General features: G+C 40.6%; 1 protein-coding gene across 1 annotated transcript in view; it reads right to left on the reverse strand.

Annotated features, from left to right (window-relative positions):
- HSD17B4 (hydroxysteroid 17-beta dehydrogenase 4) overlaps positions 1-19,489 on the reverse strand; it is a 63,150-nt gene extending 43,661 nt beyond the window's left edge. Inside the window, exons 1-11 of the mRNA XM_030968309.1 lie at positions 19,353-19,489; positions 16,425-16,478; positions 12,189-12,296; positions 11,607-11,666; positions 10,542-10,563; positions 10,399-10,445; positions 9,559-9,643; positions 6,663-6,850; positions 4,200-4,291; positions 3,580-3,604; positions 1,816-1,944 (exon numbers count right to left, since the gene is read on the reverse strand). Of these exons, the coding sequence (XP_030824169.1) occupies positions 1,816-1,944; positions 3,580-3,604; positions 4,200-4,291; positions 6,663-6,850; positions 9,559-9,643; positions 10,399-10,445; positions 10,542-10,563; positions 11,607-11,666; positions 12,189-12,296; positions 16,425-16,478; positions 19,353-19,413 (871 nt within the window). The 5' untranslated portion in view covers positions 19,414-19,489. The remainder of the gene's footprint in view (positions 1-1,815; positions 1,945-3,579; positions 3,605-4,199; positions 4,292-6,662; positions 6,851-9,558; positions 9,644-10,398; positions 10,446-10,541; positions 10,564-11,606; positions 11,667-12,188; positions 12,297-16,424; positions 16,479-19,352) is intronic.
- Positions 19,490-22,219: the final 2,730 nt, after the last annotated feature.

The following is a 22,219-nucleotide window of genomic DNA, read 5'->3' on the forward strand; positions in this document are numbered from 1 at the left end:
CTGGCAGATGTTAGGTACTGTACCTTTTAATCTTTACTGTAAGTACTCTAATTAGTTTCCTTCACCTTCAAGCAATAAAGAGGACAATAAAGAATTTGACAGCAAAAGAAACTTCTAATAGAATTAAAAATTCTATTCAGCTAACGAGAATTTTCCTCAACCCTTATGCTGATTCTCACAAATCTATAATACAACAATTAATGCACAAGTTTTTATTCAGTATCTGTGGCTTGACTGCACTGCAAGGGAAAAGATATATCTTGACTAAGTTCATAACAGAAGCTAAGGCATGGAAGATCCATGCCAATGTAACATTTTTGATTTCCTGACTGTAGAAACCTGCCATATTTTATTGTAAGCACTTTTACTTGAAGTTCAAAATCTTCTTCCTCCCCATAGCATCAACTGGCAGATGTGAAATACCATATATAATGTTGAAGCAACTTTGAAAAGAAATCCCTATCTACAACACTTTTCTGCTGGCAGCCCATAAAAGTAACATAGGTCATGTGACAGGTCCCAGAACAGATCAGAAGTGATAAAGCTGGAATTATAAATACCATTCCATAGCAGAACAGAGAACATGTATAAACTTGCATTATTTGGAAACCGGATACCTGTAAGCCAGGGATCGTAAGGAGACCAAGAACTACTGTTTGGATGGTTACATTCCCCAGTGTGCCAAGACATGAGGGAAAGGACAAAACATGTACTATGCTGGTTCTGGTAAAGGCATCTAAAAACATATCTTTAAGGTTTTGAACAAAATATCCTAATGGATTTTGGAGCCAATGGCTTGAACATCTACTGTGCATTTAGGTATCTTTGAAATTCAACTGACATTGTATATATGGATACCTTTTCCCCTCCTGCCCTTCACTCTTAAATGCTGGCAAGGAACAAGAAAAGTATACAAAGCATTGAAAGAGAAAATCATTTCAGTCACCAGCCAAGGGGGTGATGTGACCTAAGAACATAAGGCACACTAAGAACTTTTTTGCTGTGATATATCCCACAACTTAACCAGAGCTTTTTGGTAGTGAAACGTTCACCAAAAACCAAGATTCGAGGACTGAAAAGAAAACACAATTTCTCTATTGCACTATGCTGTCTGCATGTGGGTGCAATCAAATAAAACACTGTCATCAGTCTGACTCTAATGCTTACAATGACAATGATGTCACTTCTCTAGAAGCTGTTAAGATAAATCATATCTCAAAGCTATAGGTAACAATATAGCAGTTGCTTTAAATTTGAAAGATTTGACCATACTGAAACAGAAAATTATGAATGTAACACATTTAAAAGAAAATTCATTAATTCTGTAGATTTTGAAGTTTCAGCAAATGCTTGAAAGAAATCATTCTCTTCTAAGCTTTGCTTACCCAAGCTATCCACGTATACAGAATCAAAACATAGTTTGGATTGGAAGGGATCTTCAGAGGTCAGCTAGTCCTAGTCCCCATCAACTCCTGAGTAGGGACATCTTCAGGTAAATCAATTTGTTGAGAGCCCTGTCTGATCAGACCTTGAGTATTTCCAGGCATAGGGCATCCACCACCCCCCTGGGCAACTCATGCCAATGTGTCACCACCCTCACTGTAAAAATCTTCACTCATATCCAATCTAAACTGATACTCTTTTAGCTTAAAACCATTATCCCTTGTCCTATTGCAGTAGTATACATTTGTCCCAGCTTTCCCTTATTTCTCAGAGGTCTCCATAAAGTACTGAAAGGCTATACAATACAATAAGGTCTCCCAAAAACATTCTCTTCCTCAGCTTGAATGGCCCCAAAATTGAAGTCTCCCTTACCTTGGATGGTTCTGGGTTTGCTGGCATTATCGAAGTCACACACCTTCTCCCATTTATCTCTCACTGCTTCAGGCGTCATTGGCTGATTCTTTCCCCTGACAATGGCACCCAAGGATCGCTCCCAGCGCACTAATGGGAAACATCAGCCAGAGAGTTCCAGTAACAGACAAAGAAGCTTTTCATTTCTTTAAACAACTTTCCTCTAAGCCACTACCTTCAAGATCGTACAACAAGGGAAACATTTTAAGTACTCCAATGTAACTCACCAGTGTAACTTCCAGCTGGACTAAAAGGGCTCACTGCTTTAACTAGCATTTAGAAAGGGAACAGCACTGATTTTAAGTTTCACTGAAGCTGTAACAGACTTTTTACTCTCCAGAAATACTAGTTTTAGGATTCTGTCTACTGAAAAGTTGCAGCTAGTATTCATCTACAGGCTTTCTCTTCTGACACAACTTTGACTACTAGTGCGTAGGTAATCTTCTGAAAGCATAGAAAACTACAGGGAAAAAGTGAAAACCACTTGTTAGCTGTAAAAGAACCTTAACACCAGTAGCCAGCACCTCTAAATGGTCTCTGAAGTTGTATTTCAATACTGTAACCTGAGAGAAACTGGTAAGGCCAGTGTGAAATTAGTTCCATAAGGATACAGACAGATTACTTGGATTGTAATTCAAACACCTAACCAGTCATGTTGGGTTTGCCATTAATTTAGCAGAAGGCAATGAATAAGGCTATATTGGTACCTCATTAACAATCTGGTTTCATTTCAGTAACTTCAACAGTAGCCATTATAATGATGAAAAATGATATTTTCTCTTGATCAAAGTGCAGATTTTCAGCTGTATTAAAACCTAACTGCTTGTGAAGGGCAGCAAGACGTTTTGTGCTGCTAACCTGCTTCTTTTAATCTGTTGCCTACACCTCTTGGAAACACTATTCCAGTTACACAGAACACTTGCAGTTAGTTAGAAATGTACAAAATTGTTATCAAGTTGGAGAAAAAAATTAAAAGTAAGCAGAATGACTTCCTGAATTAATAGTCCTACTTCCAACCCTCTGATGATACTCATGTAGCCTGAAAAGTTGTACAATTCATGAAAACAGTGCTTGTACTAGGTTCAATGGATTTAGGAAAAAAGTCAAGGTATCTCACACATCGAATATTTTTTCTTCTCATAAGTCCTAAGTATCTCCTGCAAGTTTTCCTGAAATTAGTATTTAAGTTGGTTACTGGAGTCTCTGAGGAAAATACATGGGTAGCATAGCTACTGGTTATTTAAGAACACTAATTGCCTTAACATGCCTACACACTAGTATTTTAATAGAAGCGTAAGTAATAGTGGAAAGTAACGAAAAAGATGAAATGAAAAATCAAAAACATGCCTGTTTATCAGCATATGATATTTATAGCATGAAAAATTAAAGTTACCAAGAAAAGGCAGCAATGTATACTTAGCACCACAAATTCTACTTCAATTTATGCCCAGGATCCACGAGTTGAAGTTACTTAGGCAGATTTTCAGTAACTGTTAGTTCAAAAGCATAACAATGCACATACCTAAGTAACCAGTTTTTCCCACATGAAGTTAAAGTTTTGACTTTTACCAAATATAAGCAGTTTTCTCAGAACCCTAGGCTTTTATTCATCTTCTTGCCTGAGTAAACAATGTCTTGAGCATACCAGTTACGTCTAAAGAAAATTTGCACAGTCTCAAAGTCAATTCCAAAAACAAGATCAATCCTCCAACATAAAGTACTTACATTTTCCAATCCACCCAGCTCCCACCTGCCAAGAAAAAAAAGAATATCATCAGCTCAGGACACGTCACAAAGCAAAGCTGTGGTAATGCTGGGAAACAAAACTATACTCCAGAACAAACTCAATATATTAAGAATTTCTGAACTACTGCTGGTTGTATTTAACAGTTTAGTTAAGCACCTGAATGTGATCAACATAAAACAGTCTCCATCCAATATATGACTTAGCAGTTTGATGCCAATACCTATAATGAATATCATAATTAAGTAATTACTCCTTCCTGCAAGCTACTTTCTATGTTAGAATGATTTTCAGAACAAAAATGCCTTTTGAATTTTGGTATCTTTTCAACCTTAAAAGCATACAGTAAGAATTGTAACAATCAAATTGGTAGCATGTTGAGCACAGACCAGAACTTGACTAAACTGTGACTGCCTGAAGTACTTGTCAAATACTGCACAACTAGATCAATATTTCTTCTGTCTATGCTGAGTATGTAGTTCCCACATGGTCATTTAGTTTCAGCAAAAAGGTTAAGGCTGGACAAGATAAAACAACTGATATTGGGGGAAAGAGCAAAGGCAGGGAAGGAGGGAGAAGAAAGGAAAAATAAAAAAATTACCTCAAACAGACTGCCATTTTCAGCACAGCTCTCGTGGCAAAGCCAAACTACTAAAGGAGCAACATATTCTGGTTTGAAAGCATCGACCAGATCTAGAGCAAATAGGAGAAGGGAATCATGAAATAGAAATACTCTGCAGTTTCACCAAATTATTTCATCTAACACCATCTTATGAACAGCAGAACCAGGAGAATTTTATCAATAGTGTTCTGTCATGAAAAGAAAGGACCAGGTAAATGAAACATTTGAAGATTCAATAAATATGAACATCTAGTGAGATACATATATGCTGCCTAAGCCCATGACATGGCTTCTCAGCCAGAGAGATGAAAGCCTGTTTAACTCCTGGGAACACTGCTACATGCAGACTGCAAAGCCAGACAACCTTCCTAAATTTCCACCTGATGGGCAGCCTGAAACAAGGACAAGACAGCTATACATAATCCTGATGGAAATTTACCTGAGCAATTTTCCTTTTAGTATGCTAGTCAACTATATAGACAAGACATTACGAAAATAATTGCAGCAGCTGATTGTTTAAGAATTATCTCATTTGGAAATGTTGATTTTTCTAAATAATAAAGAGAATTATCACCCTGCTACATTTACATCTCAATCCTATTTTGGGATTTTCATTGACATCTAGTACAATAGAAAGCTCTCTGAAAATTGAGACATTGTCATGGAACAGTGTGGTTGTACAGGCAGCTCTTATCATAGATTCTATCCATGTTTGAATATTAACTTTGCTTAATTTCCTTTTTCAGCTTTTAGAATATTATTCTTTCAACAGCAGTAGATATAGAGCTGTTCCTCATCTAAAGGTCATCAAGCATTTTTAATTATAGCCAGATTTTCCAAGATGAAGAGCTAGGAAAGCTTATCCTTTCAAGTACTTCTTTAATAGCAAAACTAAGGTAAACAGAAGTTCATTTTTAGAAGTTCCATAAAAGTAGAAGAAAGTTGAATTCCATTTAATATGGCATGTTGTAAGTGCATATCAAACCCATTAGTCTTTTCCAAAATATTCTACTTTATGCCACACACAATTTAGTCTCAAAGTCTAGCCCTATATTATTATTATTAATGCTTGTAATCCACTCTTAAAATAATTTTAAAATAGGTACTAGAAGATAAAAAAACCAAAAAACAAAAACAACCATACAAAAGATGCAAACTGCATTTAAGAGTTCTTAGCAAGAGCAAGAATATGTGGGTCAAGTTGAACATACATAACAATGTATGGCATTGTATGGCAATGAAAAAGCATAGGTGCCTGCAGACATCTGAAGACAAATAGGAAAATCCTGACTAAGATAACAAGAATAATTTGATGACCTCTGAAAATGTTTTTAAGTTGTGGTGTTCAAATTTTTTAGGAGTATTTGAAAAACTGGACAGGAATTGAGTGAACAAGATAAGAAATAAATCATCAGAACTGTAAGTATCTTACAGAGAGATCAAAAGATCTCACTCTTCTTAAAATTACTAAGAAAGAAAATTCTAAGGTATTTTTTATCATCCTATGTAGATTAAATATCTTCAGAACTTGCCAGCTACTGTAATCCATTTTACATTGCATGCTTCATGTGTTTAGATCTCTATAAACAATTCCAATAAATGACTGGAACTTACAAGACTGCTAGAGTCATGACCACCTGGATTATTTAGATCTAAACCAGGCTACTTCAGTCATTCAATCTGTGCCTAACATACAAAATACATTACTCTCCAATACCCTGTCTATCAGTCTGACGAATGTGATGATTTCCTTGGCTTTGAAATCTGCTCATCATAAAGGAAAAGAAGGTCAGGAATGAAATGAAACAGGCTGATTCTAGAAGATTTTCTGAGAGCAGTTTCTTTTAACAGACCTTTTTCTCCCCCCCAAATTATTTTTCTTTCTTCTGGTCATTTGCCAAAGTAATTAGGCAGTCTATATATCTTAAATTTACATTTATGCACACTTACTCTGTTAAACCTGTTCAAACTTTCAAAGATTAGTAGCTGTGCAATAAAGAAAAATTAAGCAACTCAGTTTACTATCATCTCCTGCTGATCATGGAACCACTAAGTACACACATGACATGTTGTGCAAAAACCCAGAATTTTGCAATTAGGCAATATTGTAACAAGTGCAGACACCTTATGCACATACTTGATGTGATGAAACAAACAAGCCTTTCCACTAGTGTAGGAGGATCTTGGAAAAGATTACAATTAAAGAGCCTCACTACATGAAATTGCTTTTGCCAATGAGAAAATTTGCTTCATATCTTGTGGCAGAAAGTAAGGATTCCTCACAACAGACAAAGCAAATAAGTTGTCAGTTGAAAGACAAAAAGATAGTAGGAAAAATGAACTGGTAGTACATGAAGTGTGAAGGACTTGCATTTTCTAAGAGATAAGAGAGTTTGTTGTGCTTCAAAAAATACCAGTACATGTAGACCTTAAATTATTCACCTTGTGGCATAACAGTCTGGGTCAGCCTGGATCCAGCAGTAGGAGCAATGGTGTTGCAATGGATGTTATACTTCCTCCCTTCAATTGCAATTGTGTTTGCAAGACCCAAAAGGCCAAGTTTTGCAGCACTGTAGTTTGCCTGACCAAAGTTTCCATATATTCCAGCAGCTGAAGATGTCATAATTATTCTTAGGGGAGAAGAGAAGAAAAAAAAATTATTTCTTCAAGTTATTTGATTCTACACAACATTTGCCAGCTTTGGCATTATAGTCTCCATATTCCACAAAATGAGAAATAAGAAAATATTATTCTAACAATCTATTGCTAACAATCAGGTAACTAATGTTTGATGGATAGCAAACATCTCACAAATCCTGATGCATTGTCAGAGTAGCAGAAAACTAACAAAGGCTTTCTGAGTGATATTGCAACACTAGGAAAGACATTCTGTGACACTAGGTCCTGTATAGAGAAAAATAACCTCTCTTCATTTATATCCTCATTTCAGCTGGTATTATTCTCACAACTAATAGAATATTTCAGCACTTGGAAGAAACTACCTGGTAATATCTGAAGATCTGTTCTCACAGAATTCACATTCAAAGAATTCTAATATGCATTAAATGCATGACAGAAGAAGACAGGAAAGGAAAGTCTCGCTCTTTGCTGTTCCCATTACTGCTTTGGAGGTGACTGAACTGCTCACATGAGAGCTCTAAAACCACTGCAGTTCACAGCTGGTTTGAAGCAAGAAAATGCTGTGCTGCAGGTCATCTCAATTGCATAGAAATGGGTCTACACCTTCACTTTTAAAGGAACCCTGTTATGGTTTGACACTAGTCAAATGCCACAAAGGCTCCTTGCTCACCCTCCCCTGCCAGAGCTGGGCAGAGGAGAGAAAAAGAATTAACAATGGGTTCATGGGTTGAGATAAGGACTGGAGAAAACACTCCAAGGGCAAAAGAGGCTCAACTTAAATGTACAAAGTGAATTTATTACTGAGAGATACAGAGAAGTATAATGAGAAATAGATAGGCTCTTTTCTTCCCTCAACTCCTCCCTCCTTCCCACCAACAGCACAGGGAGACAGGGCATGATGGTTTGGTCAGTTATCACTGAAATTTTCTTCCGCTGCTGTGGGAGAGGAGTCCATTCCCTGTGAGGCCGTGGGGTCCCTCCCACAGGAGACAGTTCTCCCTGAAATTCTCCAGCATGGGTCCACTCTCACAAGGAGCAGCCATATTGCACCTGCTGCAAATGTGAGTCCCTCCCACAGGCAGATAGTCCTCCCAAAACTGCTGAGACATGGGTCACTCTTTCCATGGGGTGCAGTTCTCCAAGGACAGGCTGCTCCAGCCTGGAACAAGGGTCCTCTCTCTCCACTGGGTCTCCTGGTGGATCACAGCCTCCTCCAGGCATCTACCTGCTCTGACATGGGCACCTCCCTCATGGGCTGTGGGTGGATCTCTACATCCCCCATGGATCCCCAGGGGCTGCAGGGGCACAGCTGCTTCACCATGGTCTCACCACAGACTGCAGAGACTCTCAGCTCTGGCACCTCCTGTCACTCCTTCTACACTGATCTTGGTGTCTCCATGTTGTTTCCTTCACATGTTCTCACTTCCTCCACATCTCTGGGCAGAAAAAACTGTGTGTCCTTTTGTTTTGATTTTCTTCTCCAATCTGTTATCACAGAGGCATTACCATCACCTCTAACTGCCCCAGCCTTGGCCAGCACCATGTCCATTTTCAGAGCCACCAATAATTGGCTCTGCTGGACACAGTGGAAGCTTCCAGCAGCTTCTCACAGGCCCTTTGTGTGATTTCCCCACTACCAAAAACCAGGCCATGCAAAAACAACACAAAGCCTTATCAGATTCTGTTGAAATCTACTTGTAAACACACAGCATAGCTGGGATCAACATATATTTAACTTTTTTATCTGCCTCACTGCCAATAATCTAGTGTTTTTAATCTAAGTGAAGTGTTGCAAGTAGTGGTTCAATATGATGAAGAAAAGCTACAAACTCTATACAAAGCAGGCATTTTGCAGATGGCACATGTGCATCCATAAACTGCAGAAGCACTCACTACCACTGTCATCTGAGCAAATACAGAAAAAGACACAAGGGAAACATTATCCTAAATGGATGCAACTCTAGAATTAAGCTGTTTTTGAAAAAATAATTTAATTTTCAACTCCCAGACTGAAGACTTCCGCTATCCTCACAGTTCACTTCCCTGGACGAGAATAAATGTTATTTAGGTCACACGATGAGAAAATAGCTCACACAGTTTTAACACGTGGGTATGGTTAAGATTAATATAATCAGTGCTTTGATAAGGTTTTTGATAAAATCACAGAAATGGAAAAAAAAATCTGATTTCACTGCACTTTTTTTGAGTTAACAGTAATACATACCAAAAACATACTAAGAACACTCCCATAACTTTTAAGACAAGTACGTTTGTCCAAAGGGTTAAAACTGACAAACAAAGAAAACTCATGACAACTAAACACCAAACAAAAAAATCCATGGCCTACGAGCAGAACTGCATGTACCACTCATTTGAATAAGAAGGAGCAGAACAAGAGTCCCTCAAACTTGCAGTAACATACAAGTAACAAACATTTGTAACCAGTCCTCATTAATTGACATGGTATTTTTACATAGTTACATTCTGTTTGGGAGAGCCAGGAAAATACATTTAAATATATTGGAAAAAAAACTTCAAACATTTGGCTGAGGAAGCGGAAAGGAAGGCTCAGAACTGTACAGACATTTTCACTGATTTTGCTTCAACCCTGACAAAGTGAAAGAAAAGAATGCAAGACTCCTCCTTCACTGTTTGGGCACGCAAACTGAAAAATGCAATACAGAACACACATTTTTACCTGCCAAATTTCTGATTTTTCATATGATTCCATGCAGCTCGGGTTACCAGGAACGATCCCCTCAAATGAATTCTGTGAATTATATCTAGAACAAGTTAACATCAGTTTAGTAATTCCAGGATTTGTCTCCCAGCTTGAAATGCACCATATTTCTTCTTCACGGCAAAAATGTACTCCCTTCACGCTGTTTTTTGTTGGGGTTTTTTTGTTTTGTTTTTTTGTTTGTCTTGACAGACCACTTTGCAGTACTTGCCTGAACATACACTGATTATGAAGGGGCTGCCCACATATACCATCTCTTGTATGGGCCTCTCCTGTACAGAATTCAAAAGCATTCAAAACACCTGCACTTAAACAGACTCAGACCAGAAGCACAGAAGACAGACTATCTTTGTAAAGTCTCCTCCACCGACTTACCATCATCTACCACCTCAATGAAAGTTTTGCTTTTTCTTCTGTCCCTTGACACATCAGTTTCCTTTCCTCTCTGCTTAATTCTGGGTCTTTTAAGCCTGTTTAGTATTCAGCCACTCAGTGCTGGCACTAGGAATGTTGCGCTCACAAAAACTATTGTGTGTAATTCACATGTCTCTCTTTCTTATTGCATTTGGCAATCAGGAGTGGCAAGAAAAGCCCTTCTTCCCCTTTGGAACTACATACACCTACCATGTGTTGCAGCACAGACCTGGTTTGCACACTGAACACAAGCAGCTTTCCACTAAGCTTGCAGGGCAAAAGGTAAGTCTTCCCTGTCTTTTCTTTCTTGTTCCCGTGGGAGGGATGTACATGTCATCTTCTACACAGAAAGAACATTTGGAAGTTGTTTTAAAATCAACTCACCCCAATCTTCATCACTTATCCGAACAAAGGAACGGTCTCTCAGGATCCTAAAATGCGGCATTAGGAAAACAAAACAGATGTAAGATGAACGTTTGCTTACACAAAAAGGACAGCACACACTCAAACAGGACAGGTATACTCACCCAGCATTGTTTATAACAATATCTGAAATAAAAAAAAGGTAACTAATTCAATGCACTGATAAAATACAAGCTTGTTTCTATTTTTCTCCCATTTCCAAATATATACACATAAGAACACTGAACATATACATCGTATTACATATATTCAGTAGCTCCTTGTCCTGATTAATGAATTCTATCCTTGAACAAATAATATAACATAAAACTTCAGGACAGGCAACTCTCAACCCAACAGGGACCTCAACGGGACAAAGCCTGACAGGCAGGCATAGCTGTGATGTGCTGGCTGCCTAGGAATCCAATATCTGCAGAATGCAGCTATCCCGTACAGTTTTGAAACCTGCTTTGAATCTCAGAATGCCCCAATTATGCAGTTTATGCCACTGCCTTTGTTGCAGTAGCCCAAATGATAACTAGAGGAACTACAGAGTCTCAAAGATGATAAAGTGACCAGGATCATAACAATTTCTTGTCAGATATTTAACTGGGCTCCTGTTGGCCTTGTTTATGTGTACTTTAAGCCATTTAACCCTGACTTAAACTCACCAAGTGATTTCAAATAGTGGAAATCACATGGTTAAAAAGAACTTTAATTGTTAGATAAAATATCTTAGGGTTTTCTTTTTTAGTTTCTGCTAATGCATGTTGACCTTATGTAAGCAGAAGAGCTTAAAAACATGAAATTTTTTTTATTGTTGCTTTCAGCAACAATATTTATGCTAATTCTATGCAGCCAGTTATAACACTTCATAAGACTTTGCTCTTTGTGACAGAAATTGTTAACCATTATTGAAGTTCCAAAATTCTGAAGGGTAGGAAAATACAAAACATATGCTAAGCTTTACACCTCTGTTAAAACCACAAAAAAAACCAACCAAACAAACAAAACCAAAAACCAAACCTAAAAACTGAAAGCCCCTTATTCAGATTTCACTGACTACAGGCATCAAGAATTGGTGAGTACTACTGTGGTCAAAATGTATTTCATACACAGGTTGTTAATTGCACTTCTTATAATGGCTTTGCACTTGCAAACAATTTTCTACATGAATTAAGCAACTGTACCTATCCTCCCAAAAGCCTCAAGGGCTGTCTTCACCAGCTTTTCACCATCTTCTACGGAATCTGTAAGAAAAAAGTACAAATTCCCAATTAAAATTAACTGGATCCACTGCACTTCCAGGATGTTAACAACTAATTCCACAGAGCTAAGAAAAATAAAATGTACACAGCCCCAGTGAAAACTAAATTAAAATCCAGCCATTATCTGCATGTGGCCTAAAGCAAATCCCACACAGCAAATTTAAATGGCACAACATTTGTGACAGCAAGAAAAACACAAAGCAAAGCAAGCAAAAACTACCCATTCCCATTTAGCATCTGAAGACTGCAGATGAACGGCTACTTAATACTTCAATGTTAAAAACTGAGATAAAAGAGAAGGGCATTAGTAGACAAATCTTAATTAAATGAGGCAATTAATGCACCTGCTTTTAGCATCTGTCTCCCCACTCCACATGGTATCACACCTGTTTAATGTATATGTTAATGGTAAGCTGGCAGTAATCTTTCACTAGCAGCATCAACTTTTCATTTAACATTCCACTATTCCAACAGATAAAACACTCATCTGGACAAATAACATACCATAATTGGGTACTGCTTTCCCTCCTTTTGCTCTGATTTCGTCAACAACTTTGTCAGCAGCTGAGGAGCTTTTGCCATATCCTTTAAAATCACCTCCAAGATCATTCACTGTGCATGACAAAGAAATTTTTGTTGTTAGCACTCAGACTTCATGGTCTGTCCTTACCTCATTATCACACTGGAGGTTATAAGGAGTATTAATAAAGCCTGGGATCTGGGATCAGTAAGATCTGGATCTTACTTAGAACCATAGATGACAAAAGAAAAATAGTAGGACATATGACTATTTTTTTTAAAGCAGCGGAACACACATTATCCCTTTTTCTTTAAGTAAGATGGAAAACAGAACCTTTTTCCACCCCTCCATCATGTATTCAACTTACTTGCCCTGCACAGGCTACATCTGTAATTGTGCTGAAGTTCAGAGATAAAGATCTAGATTATACCCCAATCACAGGCAATTTATTCCAGTCTCTAACTACAGCATGAACCGTAAGCAAGACTGGCAAGACTTTATTCCTGTTAATAGAATTGCTAAACTGTTACTAGCCAACACCATCATAGAAGAGACCCAGCAGTCTGAACAAAGTGAGAAGTGCCTGCTCTGGAGCTTCAGATCCTGCTCCTGCAGGGTAAGAGGCCCACCTGACACACACAGCTGGTCCAGGCTGTTCTCCACACTGGGGCACACGTCACTAATGGCAGCTGGAATGTAATGTTGCCACACTCTGCTGCACTCCTGCATATCCCACAGCTCCACAGAATTACCAGGGGAACAAAAACACTCCCAAAAATCCCATAGAAACATTGTATTTCGACAAAGAATTTTTAAAAATTGTAAGAAGTTGTTTAAATGGGTTCAAAACGGACTTGTAAAAAAGCCAGAATTGACTGCATTTACATGCAACACTGCTATTCTGCTAAACAGTCTTTTGCTATGGTGAATTCCAGCTTTCTGCCTTCTAACTTCTAACCTTAAGAAGCCAGACAAAGTAAAATCCACAAAATATGCAGGATATTCTTGCTGGTCTTGATGAAAAGCAGCAATGCCAAGTTTGGTGTATCATGACAAAATGAAATAGACCCATTTTGTGCCTTTTTTTTTAACTCTCTATGTAAACAGGAACATGGCTCACAGGACACACCACAAAATCACTGTATTATCCAGATCAAGAAGCCTCATCTGGAATCCTATATTCAGCTTCTTGTGCAGCACTTCAAGAGAAATGTAGAAACACGGCAGAAAATTTGTGAGTAAATAAAAATGTCAAAGTCCAGAAGAAGCAAGCATCAAAAGAGGAGGGACATGTCAAAAAAAACCCAGAAAAAAAAACCAAGCATAAACAAACAAACCAAACACAAAAAATGCCCAGCCTTAAGCAGGAAGTACAAGTACCTTAACACTGATGCAAAAAACAAAGGAGACAAAAATCTCCAAGTTAACAGATCAATATCTAACAATCCAAACATGCAGGCAACACAATTTAAGTGAAAAGAATTAAGGGAAGTTTCTAAGTGTAGTGATGTGTTAGGATAGGCAACACAGGCAGACTGCTCAGCCTGCAACATCCACAATATTAAAGGAAAGCAAATCAGGAACAACACCTGGGAAAGAAGAGTGAACAATTTGGGTGGTAAACATATACAAACCATTCAGTCCTGTTAAGGCCTTACAACCCTCTACCACAGACAAGTTTATACATGCTTATCCCACACTTCAATAGTAATTTGCTGACAAAAACCTAATTAAGTATTTGGTAAAATTTTCAGAGGTGGTAAAGTACCTTAGGCTGAGCACAGGCACTAATGGAGTTGAAACAAAAATGAGTATGCAAGAAAGAGTTGAGCTATTATAGGCTTTAAAAATATTAACACCATGACTGTGACAGAACAATGAAATAAAGCCCCTAACAACCAATAACATTACTTTAAGCCAAAGCTTTACATCATGCAATTTTCAGTTGAAAGCACGCAGTCGAAAAGCGCCAAAGACTGTAGTGGTTGTGGCAGAGCACAGCTATAGTCTGAACCTTAGAGAACTCCTCCTCTAAGGCTATGAGTGTGTCATAGAAGAGTAGCAAAAGCAAATCTGAAGGGTGAAACGGTAGGTGCAGAGCACCTGACATCTACAGTACCAGTTTTTTAAACAGTAAACCAGCTGATTTCTTGTGGTATTCTGGTGTCACAAGCCAAGCACATATGAACAATGTAGGTGTGCTGATAGATTGCATCTTCCAGTCTGTTTTTTAAAGGACTCACGCAATTCAATACCATTTCACTATACAAACAAAAATACAAATAGGATACATTCCAGGAGAGATGCTTCAAAAGCATGACTCTATACTAAAACAGCAACACAAGAGCCCTCAGACAGACCAGAAGAAATGGTAGGTCTGGAGATGACACAGGATGCAAGACAAAAGCAAATCAACCCTTCTTCCTCCTTTCAACTTTTCCTGATGAGAGGCATGAAGGAGATAAAGAATAACAAAAAACAGTGGTAGCAGGCAGCCTCAGGGTGATGGGGAGAGTTTTCCACCTAGGTTGCTGTTGTCAATTTAACCACACCAACAGCACCTCACTCAATAGAGATGCAGGACTGGACAAAGGTGTCATGTTGGGGCCTATTCTTATTCTTCCAACTACTCAAAATATTCCTCCAGAGTATCTGATCACTGGTCTGAACATACCTTCATTTCCATAACTTATAAAAGGTAACTTGTTTTAAAGAGACAAGGCAGATATAAGCCTCATATCTGCCTGAGTTTTAAAAAACTAAATATTTATACAAGTAGTTTCTCAACTCTTTGAAATCAGAATTGTAAGAGAACAAGAGAAACAAATATAAGCATGTAGAGGTAATGCTGCAAGACAAGCTGAAGTGTGGTGAAGTCTCCAAAACGAAACAAGAAGTTGCCCTTACAGTCAATTCTTAACTTACTGTTTAGTTATCACACAATAAGGCCAAGAGATAAAGGAGCATTAGCTGTGGTCAGCCAATAGAATACATTTTCTTTCAGATCGTTCTGGAAAATAAGACAACCACCATCTACAGAGAGTCAATACAAAATATTTGGACTGCTTTAGTGACATAATTTTTGCTAAATAGGAACTCGATGTGAATTACTCAAATCCATGGTAAATACAGCAAGTATCAAAGAAGGCAATTAACAGAAACAAAATAAGAAAAAACAACCCAGATTTTTTTAAAGTTGTCTACATACATACTCATTTTTAATCAATGAAGTAAAACCAAACAATTTTCATGAAATTTTGTAAACTGAGATTGGCATTGCCATTAGAAAACTACAAACACAAACAGCGAGCAAGTCTTATCCATAAATCTCTCTAAGCACTTAATCTTGAACTCATCAACAGTACCTGTACAAATTCATTCATAGGCAGCAAAATTATAAAATCACAGAAGCTTTTAGGTTGGAAACATCTGTAAGGTTAAGTCCAACCATTAATGTAACACTGCCAAGTCCAGGAGTAAACCAAGCCCCTAAGTGTCACATCCACACATCTTTTAAATACTTGCAGGGATGGTCATTCAACCACATCTCTGGCCTGTTCCAGTGCCTGACAACCCTTCCAGTGAATAGATTTTTCTTAAGAGCCAATCTAAAAATGGCAATGCTGATTGCTGGTGAGTACCCAAAATACAACTTAACCTTCAGGACTGCCTTGTGATACAGCATTTTTCACAACTAAATATGCCCTGCTAAAGTTCAACCAAGGAACTACAAAACCACCAGACATTACTGACAGCTACTTGGCACTGACACCGAGACCAGACAGCTCTTCTGTCCCATGAGCTGCAGAAAGAAACAATGCTATTGAGCTACGTTTCAGTAACTTCTTTCTTGAGAGAAAGTACTATAAAATAACATATTCACAGATTCAAATGGTCATATTGGAAGATTCTGAGCAGAATTTACCTAAGACAACACACTCTCTGGCCACAGATTGCAGTAAAAATTTGTATGCATAAATAAATCTAAGAAATTATCTGATTCAAACTGGCTTTCCAGCAAAGGTAAGCTCTTGGACAAACTTGGGCAACCTGTTTCATAAGAAAATAAAGCTTAGAGGCAAAATTAAACAGCAAAAGATAAGACAGAAAACCATTAAATAACAAAGGTTACTGTCAAAAAGGGCATGGACTGTTGAATGCAAGCTATGTGAAAAGGCAAAGGTTACTGTCTAGATCAAGTTAGTTAAGATAAAACTTACCAACTACTGAAGCTCCTCTTTCAGCAAAAGCCAGAGCATATGCTCTGCCCAAACCTAGTTTTAAAAAAAAAGAAAAAGTTAAAAACAAGAGTGAATTTGTTTCCTGGATCACAATTCAGACAAAAGCTACAAAAAAATGAATCGCATCAAGAAAAATCCACCAATTCAAAACAAACACCTTGCAGGTTCAAAGTAAAACATTATTTCCTCCAGGAGCTCAAAGTCTTCTATAAGAACAAAATATAAAAGTAAACAAACAGATAAACAGTAAGTAAAACTTCCAGTCAAGAGAAAAATAACCCAAACAAACCACGCATATTCTTCGTTACTGGATTCAGCCGAAGCATCTGGGAAAGCTGTATGCTCCTGAGTTTGTGCTTGTGATAGAAAAATACATTTGAAAGGAAGAACCTTTAATGTCCTAAGGTAACACTGAAGAAGGAGGGGATGTTTCAAGTTAATTAATTACGCACTAAGTGAATAAGATACTTTCCTAGTTAAAGTTAAAATTTGAAAAAAAACTGAACAAAATTTAACTGTGACTGAAGATATACTGACAAAATCATTTGGATACAAAGGAATGTCTAATACCTCAGCTAACCAAACAGATACATAGTTTGCCTGTCCTAAGAGAAGACTGTCATTTCTGCACTACAAACAAAAGCAAGGGTCTTGAACCTTCACTCTGGCTTAGATTCTAGTTGTATTTGGCATTCATTGCAATAAATTATTTACAGATATACTATCCACTGTAGCAGTCAAAAGTTGTTGGGATTAATGGCACTGATCCTTTTTTTATTCATTTTAAAAAAATGGAGATTGGAATGATCAAAAAATCATCAGTCAGAAGAAAGTTTCCCAGAATACAAACAGTAACTCTTTGCACCTCACTTGGACATTCAAAGCCACTTCTCAAAAAAAAGGGGGGGAGGGGGAAATAAGAATTGTATATACTGTTTTTAAGCACACTAATTTCACAGCAATAAGTTGAAAATTTCCTTAAGACTCCCTTAGGCCTCTGCAACCAAGAGTTTCTTGTGAGGTGCATACACACCCAACTGCTCACATGTGAGCTGCATACACACCCAACTGCTCGCATAACCCAAGTCCAAGAAAACCTTTTTTTGTTTTGTTTTGAAAAGCCACTGAGAAGTGCACAACTGAGAAGTGCACAAAACTCAGGCCATGCTACATGAGCTCGTCTTCTCAACTGCTAAGCAAGGATTGAACGTTTGAGAATCAAAACTAACCTTAAAAAAAAAAAAAGATAGGTTGACTAAACAATGTCGAACACAGCAATTCGCAGAGGATCTGCTCAAACTGAAAAGAAACACTTTTCAGATATGCGCATATGTGAAAACAGGTATGACTTCGACACAAACTAGTGATTCAAATGTCTAAATAAATTCCCAGCTCTGATCTGTTCACTAGCATCCAGCTGAAAAACAATGCTATTAGTAATGCAAGCTAACTACAGTGATGTAAATTAAATAAAAGCAAAATGAGAACTAATCTGTAAATAACAGGTCCTCCCTTAATCTTGGCTTAAATTTAATCAACACTTACTGAAAAGCTGTTGTGAAATAAAACATAAAAGAGGAATTTTCTCTATTAACAAACCATTTGCAGTCTAACCCTATGAGTACAAGGGTCACTGTACACACACTTATGGCATGAAACTTTTACTCAGTGCAATACATTTAGAAGCTTTGTTACTGCCACAGTGACCTTGTTTTGCTATTATGCAAGGTCTTAACCTGTTCTTCAGTGAAACTTACTATATAGGGAAAAGGCCACAAACATATATGTGGTAAAAGCAGAAAAGCACCATTAAAAAACGAGGTCTCAATTATTATCAGGTTGGTCATGTTCAGGTGATGTACAAGGACTATTCAGCGCTTTCCAAAACTTCTTCTTCACAAGACATCACTTAATCTAGGACCCCAAAATGACTCTGCTGGCAACATGCAGCACCACAAAATGAGAGCAAAACTACACTGTGGGGAGGGCAGAACCTTTTCAGAGTATGGCTAAACAAGTTTCCTAAAGAGCTCATCACAAACACAAACTTCGCCTCTCATTCATCCACACTGACAGCCCGTATTTTTGCTCAACCACCAGAGTAGGCAAAGGCCAAAGCATGGACACAGAGAATGAAAAAAAAAAATCAAAAGGGGAAGAAACAAACAACAGAAAAGCCCAACCAACCAACCCACCAACCCACCCCACGCCATAACAACAAATACAAAAACATTTCCTGGTAAAATCAAGCATTCCACGTTCCCCGGAGGGCTCAAGCCTGCAGACCACCAACAGAGCAGGCCAGCCCTGCTGCTGGCAGCGGTCTCTCCCTGCCGCTCCCCCCCGCCCGCAGGCGGCTCCCGGGAGCAGCGCGGGCCGGGCCGGCAGCAGCGGGTGGGCGGCTGCCGTCAGCAGCCCCGACAGCACACGGGAGAGCCCTGCTGCAGCAGCACCGTGCCAAGCCACAAGGGTCACACGCCTCCGACGCTACGTCCAGGGCTCAGGTGGAAGGAATCAGGGCACCAGGACAGCGCTTGAAGGAGGACATCTACTGCTGAGAGGATGTCCCCCGGCGCTGCTCCCCGCGTGTGTCTGAACAGCAGAAGGCCCCACGTTCGGAGGGGTTCCCAGCGGGGGCAGCTCCGGGCCGGCCTCGGACGGCAGCAGAAGGCACGGCCCTGACCCCTGCACAGCCTTGGCACGGACAGGAACGGCACGGACAGCACCTCCCCCGCAGCCCCGCTTCTCCCCTCTGCGGAAACAACCCGCTTTTCCCCCCGAAGCCGGACCGGCCGCCCCCGGGACACCTGCCGGGGCCGCGGCGGCTCCGCGGAGCCCGCACCGCCTGGGCTTCCCCGAGCAGTTCTGCCGACCCCCGCGGGGGCGGAAATCCCGGCCGGCGCTCACCTCCTCCGGCGCCTGTCACCAGCACCACCCGCCCGTCGAACCTCAGCCCCGCCGCTGCCATCGCTCCGCTCCACTCGGCGCCGCCCGGCTCCACTGCCCGGCCCCGGCCCCGACCCCAGTGCCCGGCCCCGGCCCCGGCCCGCCCGCGGGAGGGACAACACGGGGCGGGGAGGTGAGCCTCACCGCGCATGCGCCAGCACCGCAGCCCGCTGGGAACTGTAGTGTGCGATGGGAAGGGGAAAGGGACGGGGAGGGGAAAGGAAGGGGCGGGGAATGGAGGGGCGGGAATGGGGGCATAGGAAGGAAGGGGAAAGGAGGGGCGAGGAAGGGTTGTGCCGAAGAAGGGAAGAGATATGATGGGATGGGATGACGAGAGGGAAGGAGCTAGAGGGAGAGGGAAGATGTATGCTAATGTCTTTACAAACAATTCGATGCGCAGAAGTATGGTTGTTAACGTCTTTGAAATCGGTCTTAATGTCGCTATTAACTTTAAGCTGCAGGTTTGTTGCAGAGCCAGACAGCTTGACTCCTGAAACAGACAAGGGTCTGCACTATCCTGTGTTTCTGAACTTTGGGGTACAATGCCAGGTTCAAGGAGGGATATGTGCTAGGTGGTGCAGGAAGGCTGTACCTTCCTAGTACCTTAGGCGAAGGGGAAAGGAAGAGGGCAATATGCGACCTGGAGTTAAGGATGAAAGGAGGCTGTGCCATCCAAAACCTTGAGACATAAAATCCCGCAGGTGTGTGCCCCAGTGAGCTCTACCCCTTCATTCGAATAAAGTTGCAGGACTCTTCTGTCTCCTTTATGGACACTGGCTTTTCATAGTGTGATTTTCCGTGCAAAAGGAAGGGATGGGGAATGGAAGAGAGGGAAGGGAAAAGCAGAGGAGAGAAAGGGTTGGCAGAGGTGAAAGGCAGGGATGGGGAATAATAAAGGGAAAGGAAGGGAGGGGGATGGGTGGGGTAGGGATGGGGAACAGAGGGGAGGGAAGGAGATGGGGAAGACAAGGGGAGAGGAAGGGATGAGAAGGGTAAGGAAGGGATGCAGAGGGCAAGGAGGGGCTCGGGATGGAGGCAGTAGGACCCAGGACCAGCCCTGCCTGGCCCTGCTTTCCCAGGCTGGCTGCTGTGAAGGATGGGAAGGAGCGAGCTCTCCTGTCCTGTCTGCGTGCCCAACGAGGCCATTGCTGTGCTGGATTGCGAGATCCTTGCTGGATTGTGAGGTTACCCTGGTGTAAGACATCCTGCCTCCATGTAAAGCTAATCTACAATTACTTCTTTTATAGTAATTTTGTTCATGGTGTGCAATTTTTCTCTCCCTCTATTTACAATTTCCCAGTGGAAACACTGCTTTCCCAGAGCCCTGGGAACTCTGTTGAGCAGTGAAAGTGCAATACAGCGCCCTTTCTTTGCCCCGTGGATTTTGGCTGCTTGTGTGCAGAGGGCAGTGCTGGGTGCAGGCACCTGGGGCCTGCGGGCAGTCCCAGGCCCAGCACAGCATTCCCACTGGATCCAAAGAACCCACCATCAGGCATGGCTCAAACCCTCAGAAAGGGTGCCGGTGGTGCCTCTGGGAACATGTCTAAGAAAATATAAAAGGCATTTTGCAGCAATTGTGAAAGAGTGGGGAAGCTGAGGGAGAAGCAGCTCTGCAGACACCCAGGCCAGTGGAGAAGGAGTGAGAGCAGGTGGTCCAGCTCCAGATTCCCTGGAGCCCGTAGAGAAGACACGCCATGGAGGTTCACACTGGAACAGGTTTGCTGGCAGGACTTGTGATCCCATGAGGGACTGGAGCAGCCTGTTCCTGAAGGAATGCAGGCTGTGGGAGGGACTCATGCTGGAGCACGTCATGAAGACCTGCAGCCTGCGGGAGTGACCCCATGGTGAAGCAAAGGAGAACGGAGTGAGGCAAAAAGAGTAGCAGAGTGTGTTGTGTTTAGTTGAACCACACCGTGGGTTAAGTACGAATATACACACGGAATCATTATATTATTGCAGGTGTTGTGTGAGATGGTGTTATTCAGAATGTAATTGTTCTGGCATTTCATAGGGGCAATGCTTAAATCTAGGGGCTGCACAGGGAACAGAGGATTGTGTAAGGAATGCACAGAATTGTTTTTCAGGAAATCATCTACATAATCCCTCTGCACAGATGAACTTTAATTCATTATTAACATTTCTTGTAAACTTTGGATTATTTCTGGACCTAATAGAAAGAAAAAATGATTTTGCTGCCTGGTTATCTTCTTGGCTGTAAATGCCTTATGTCTACGTCAAAGAAAGGTGATAGTTTCCTGAGTGACAGCTATTTGGGGCCTTCCAAAATAGAATAAATTATAATTTCTGACCTCAAATAATCTGTAGCATTCACTCCTTTAGAAACAGTAGGAACAGAGACCAGTGGTCTATGATTTTATGGCACAGTTCGGCTTGCAGGGGTTTGAAAGCTTCAACTGCAACTTACACTGCGGGCACTAGAGCGAGCCCGTGCTACGGTAAGGCTGCCCCAGGCGCCCACATTCATAGTACCACCCACAGGGAAACTACTGCAAACGACAGGGGGAAAAAACATTTCTGAAGGCAGCCAAGGGAAACTGCATCAGATAAATAATCTAAAATCAATCACAAGCTTTAAATGTGGGGAAAAATTCTTGACTGTGCGCAGAAACGACCCATTGCACTGGAGGTGTTTTTTTCTGTCACAGCACTAAATACCCTTAGAAGTAATTGAACTTCCGAGTTTGTCTATGTCGTTTGAGTGCAGCTCGGCAGAAGAGCGAATTGCCCAGCAGTGAGAGGCCCGGTGCAGCTGGGTGTGTTTTGCAGAGAATACATCGCTGATTGTGGTTTGGCTGTGCTGTGCTTGG

Source organism: Camarhynchus parvulus, chromosome Z (assembly GCF_901933205.1).
Source record: "Camarhynchus parvulus chromosome Z, STF_HiC, whole genome shotgun sequence".
Taxonomy (NCBI): Eukaryota; Metazoa; Chordata; class Aves; order Passeriformes; family Thraupidae; genus Camarhynchus; species Camarhynchus parvulus.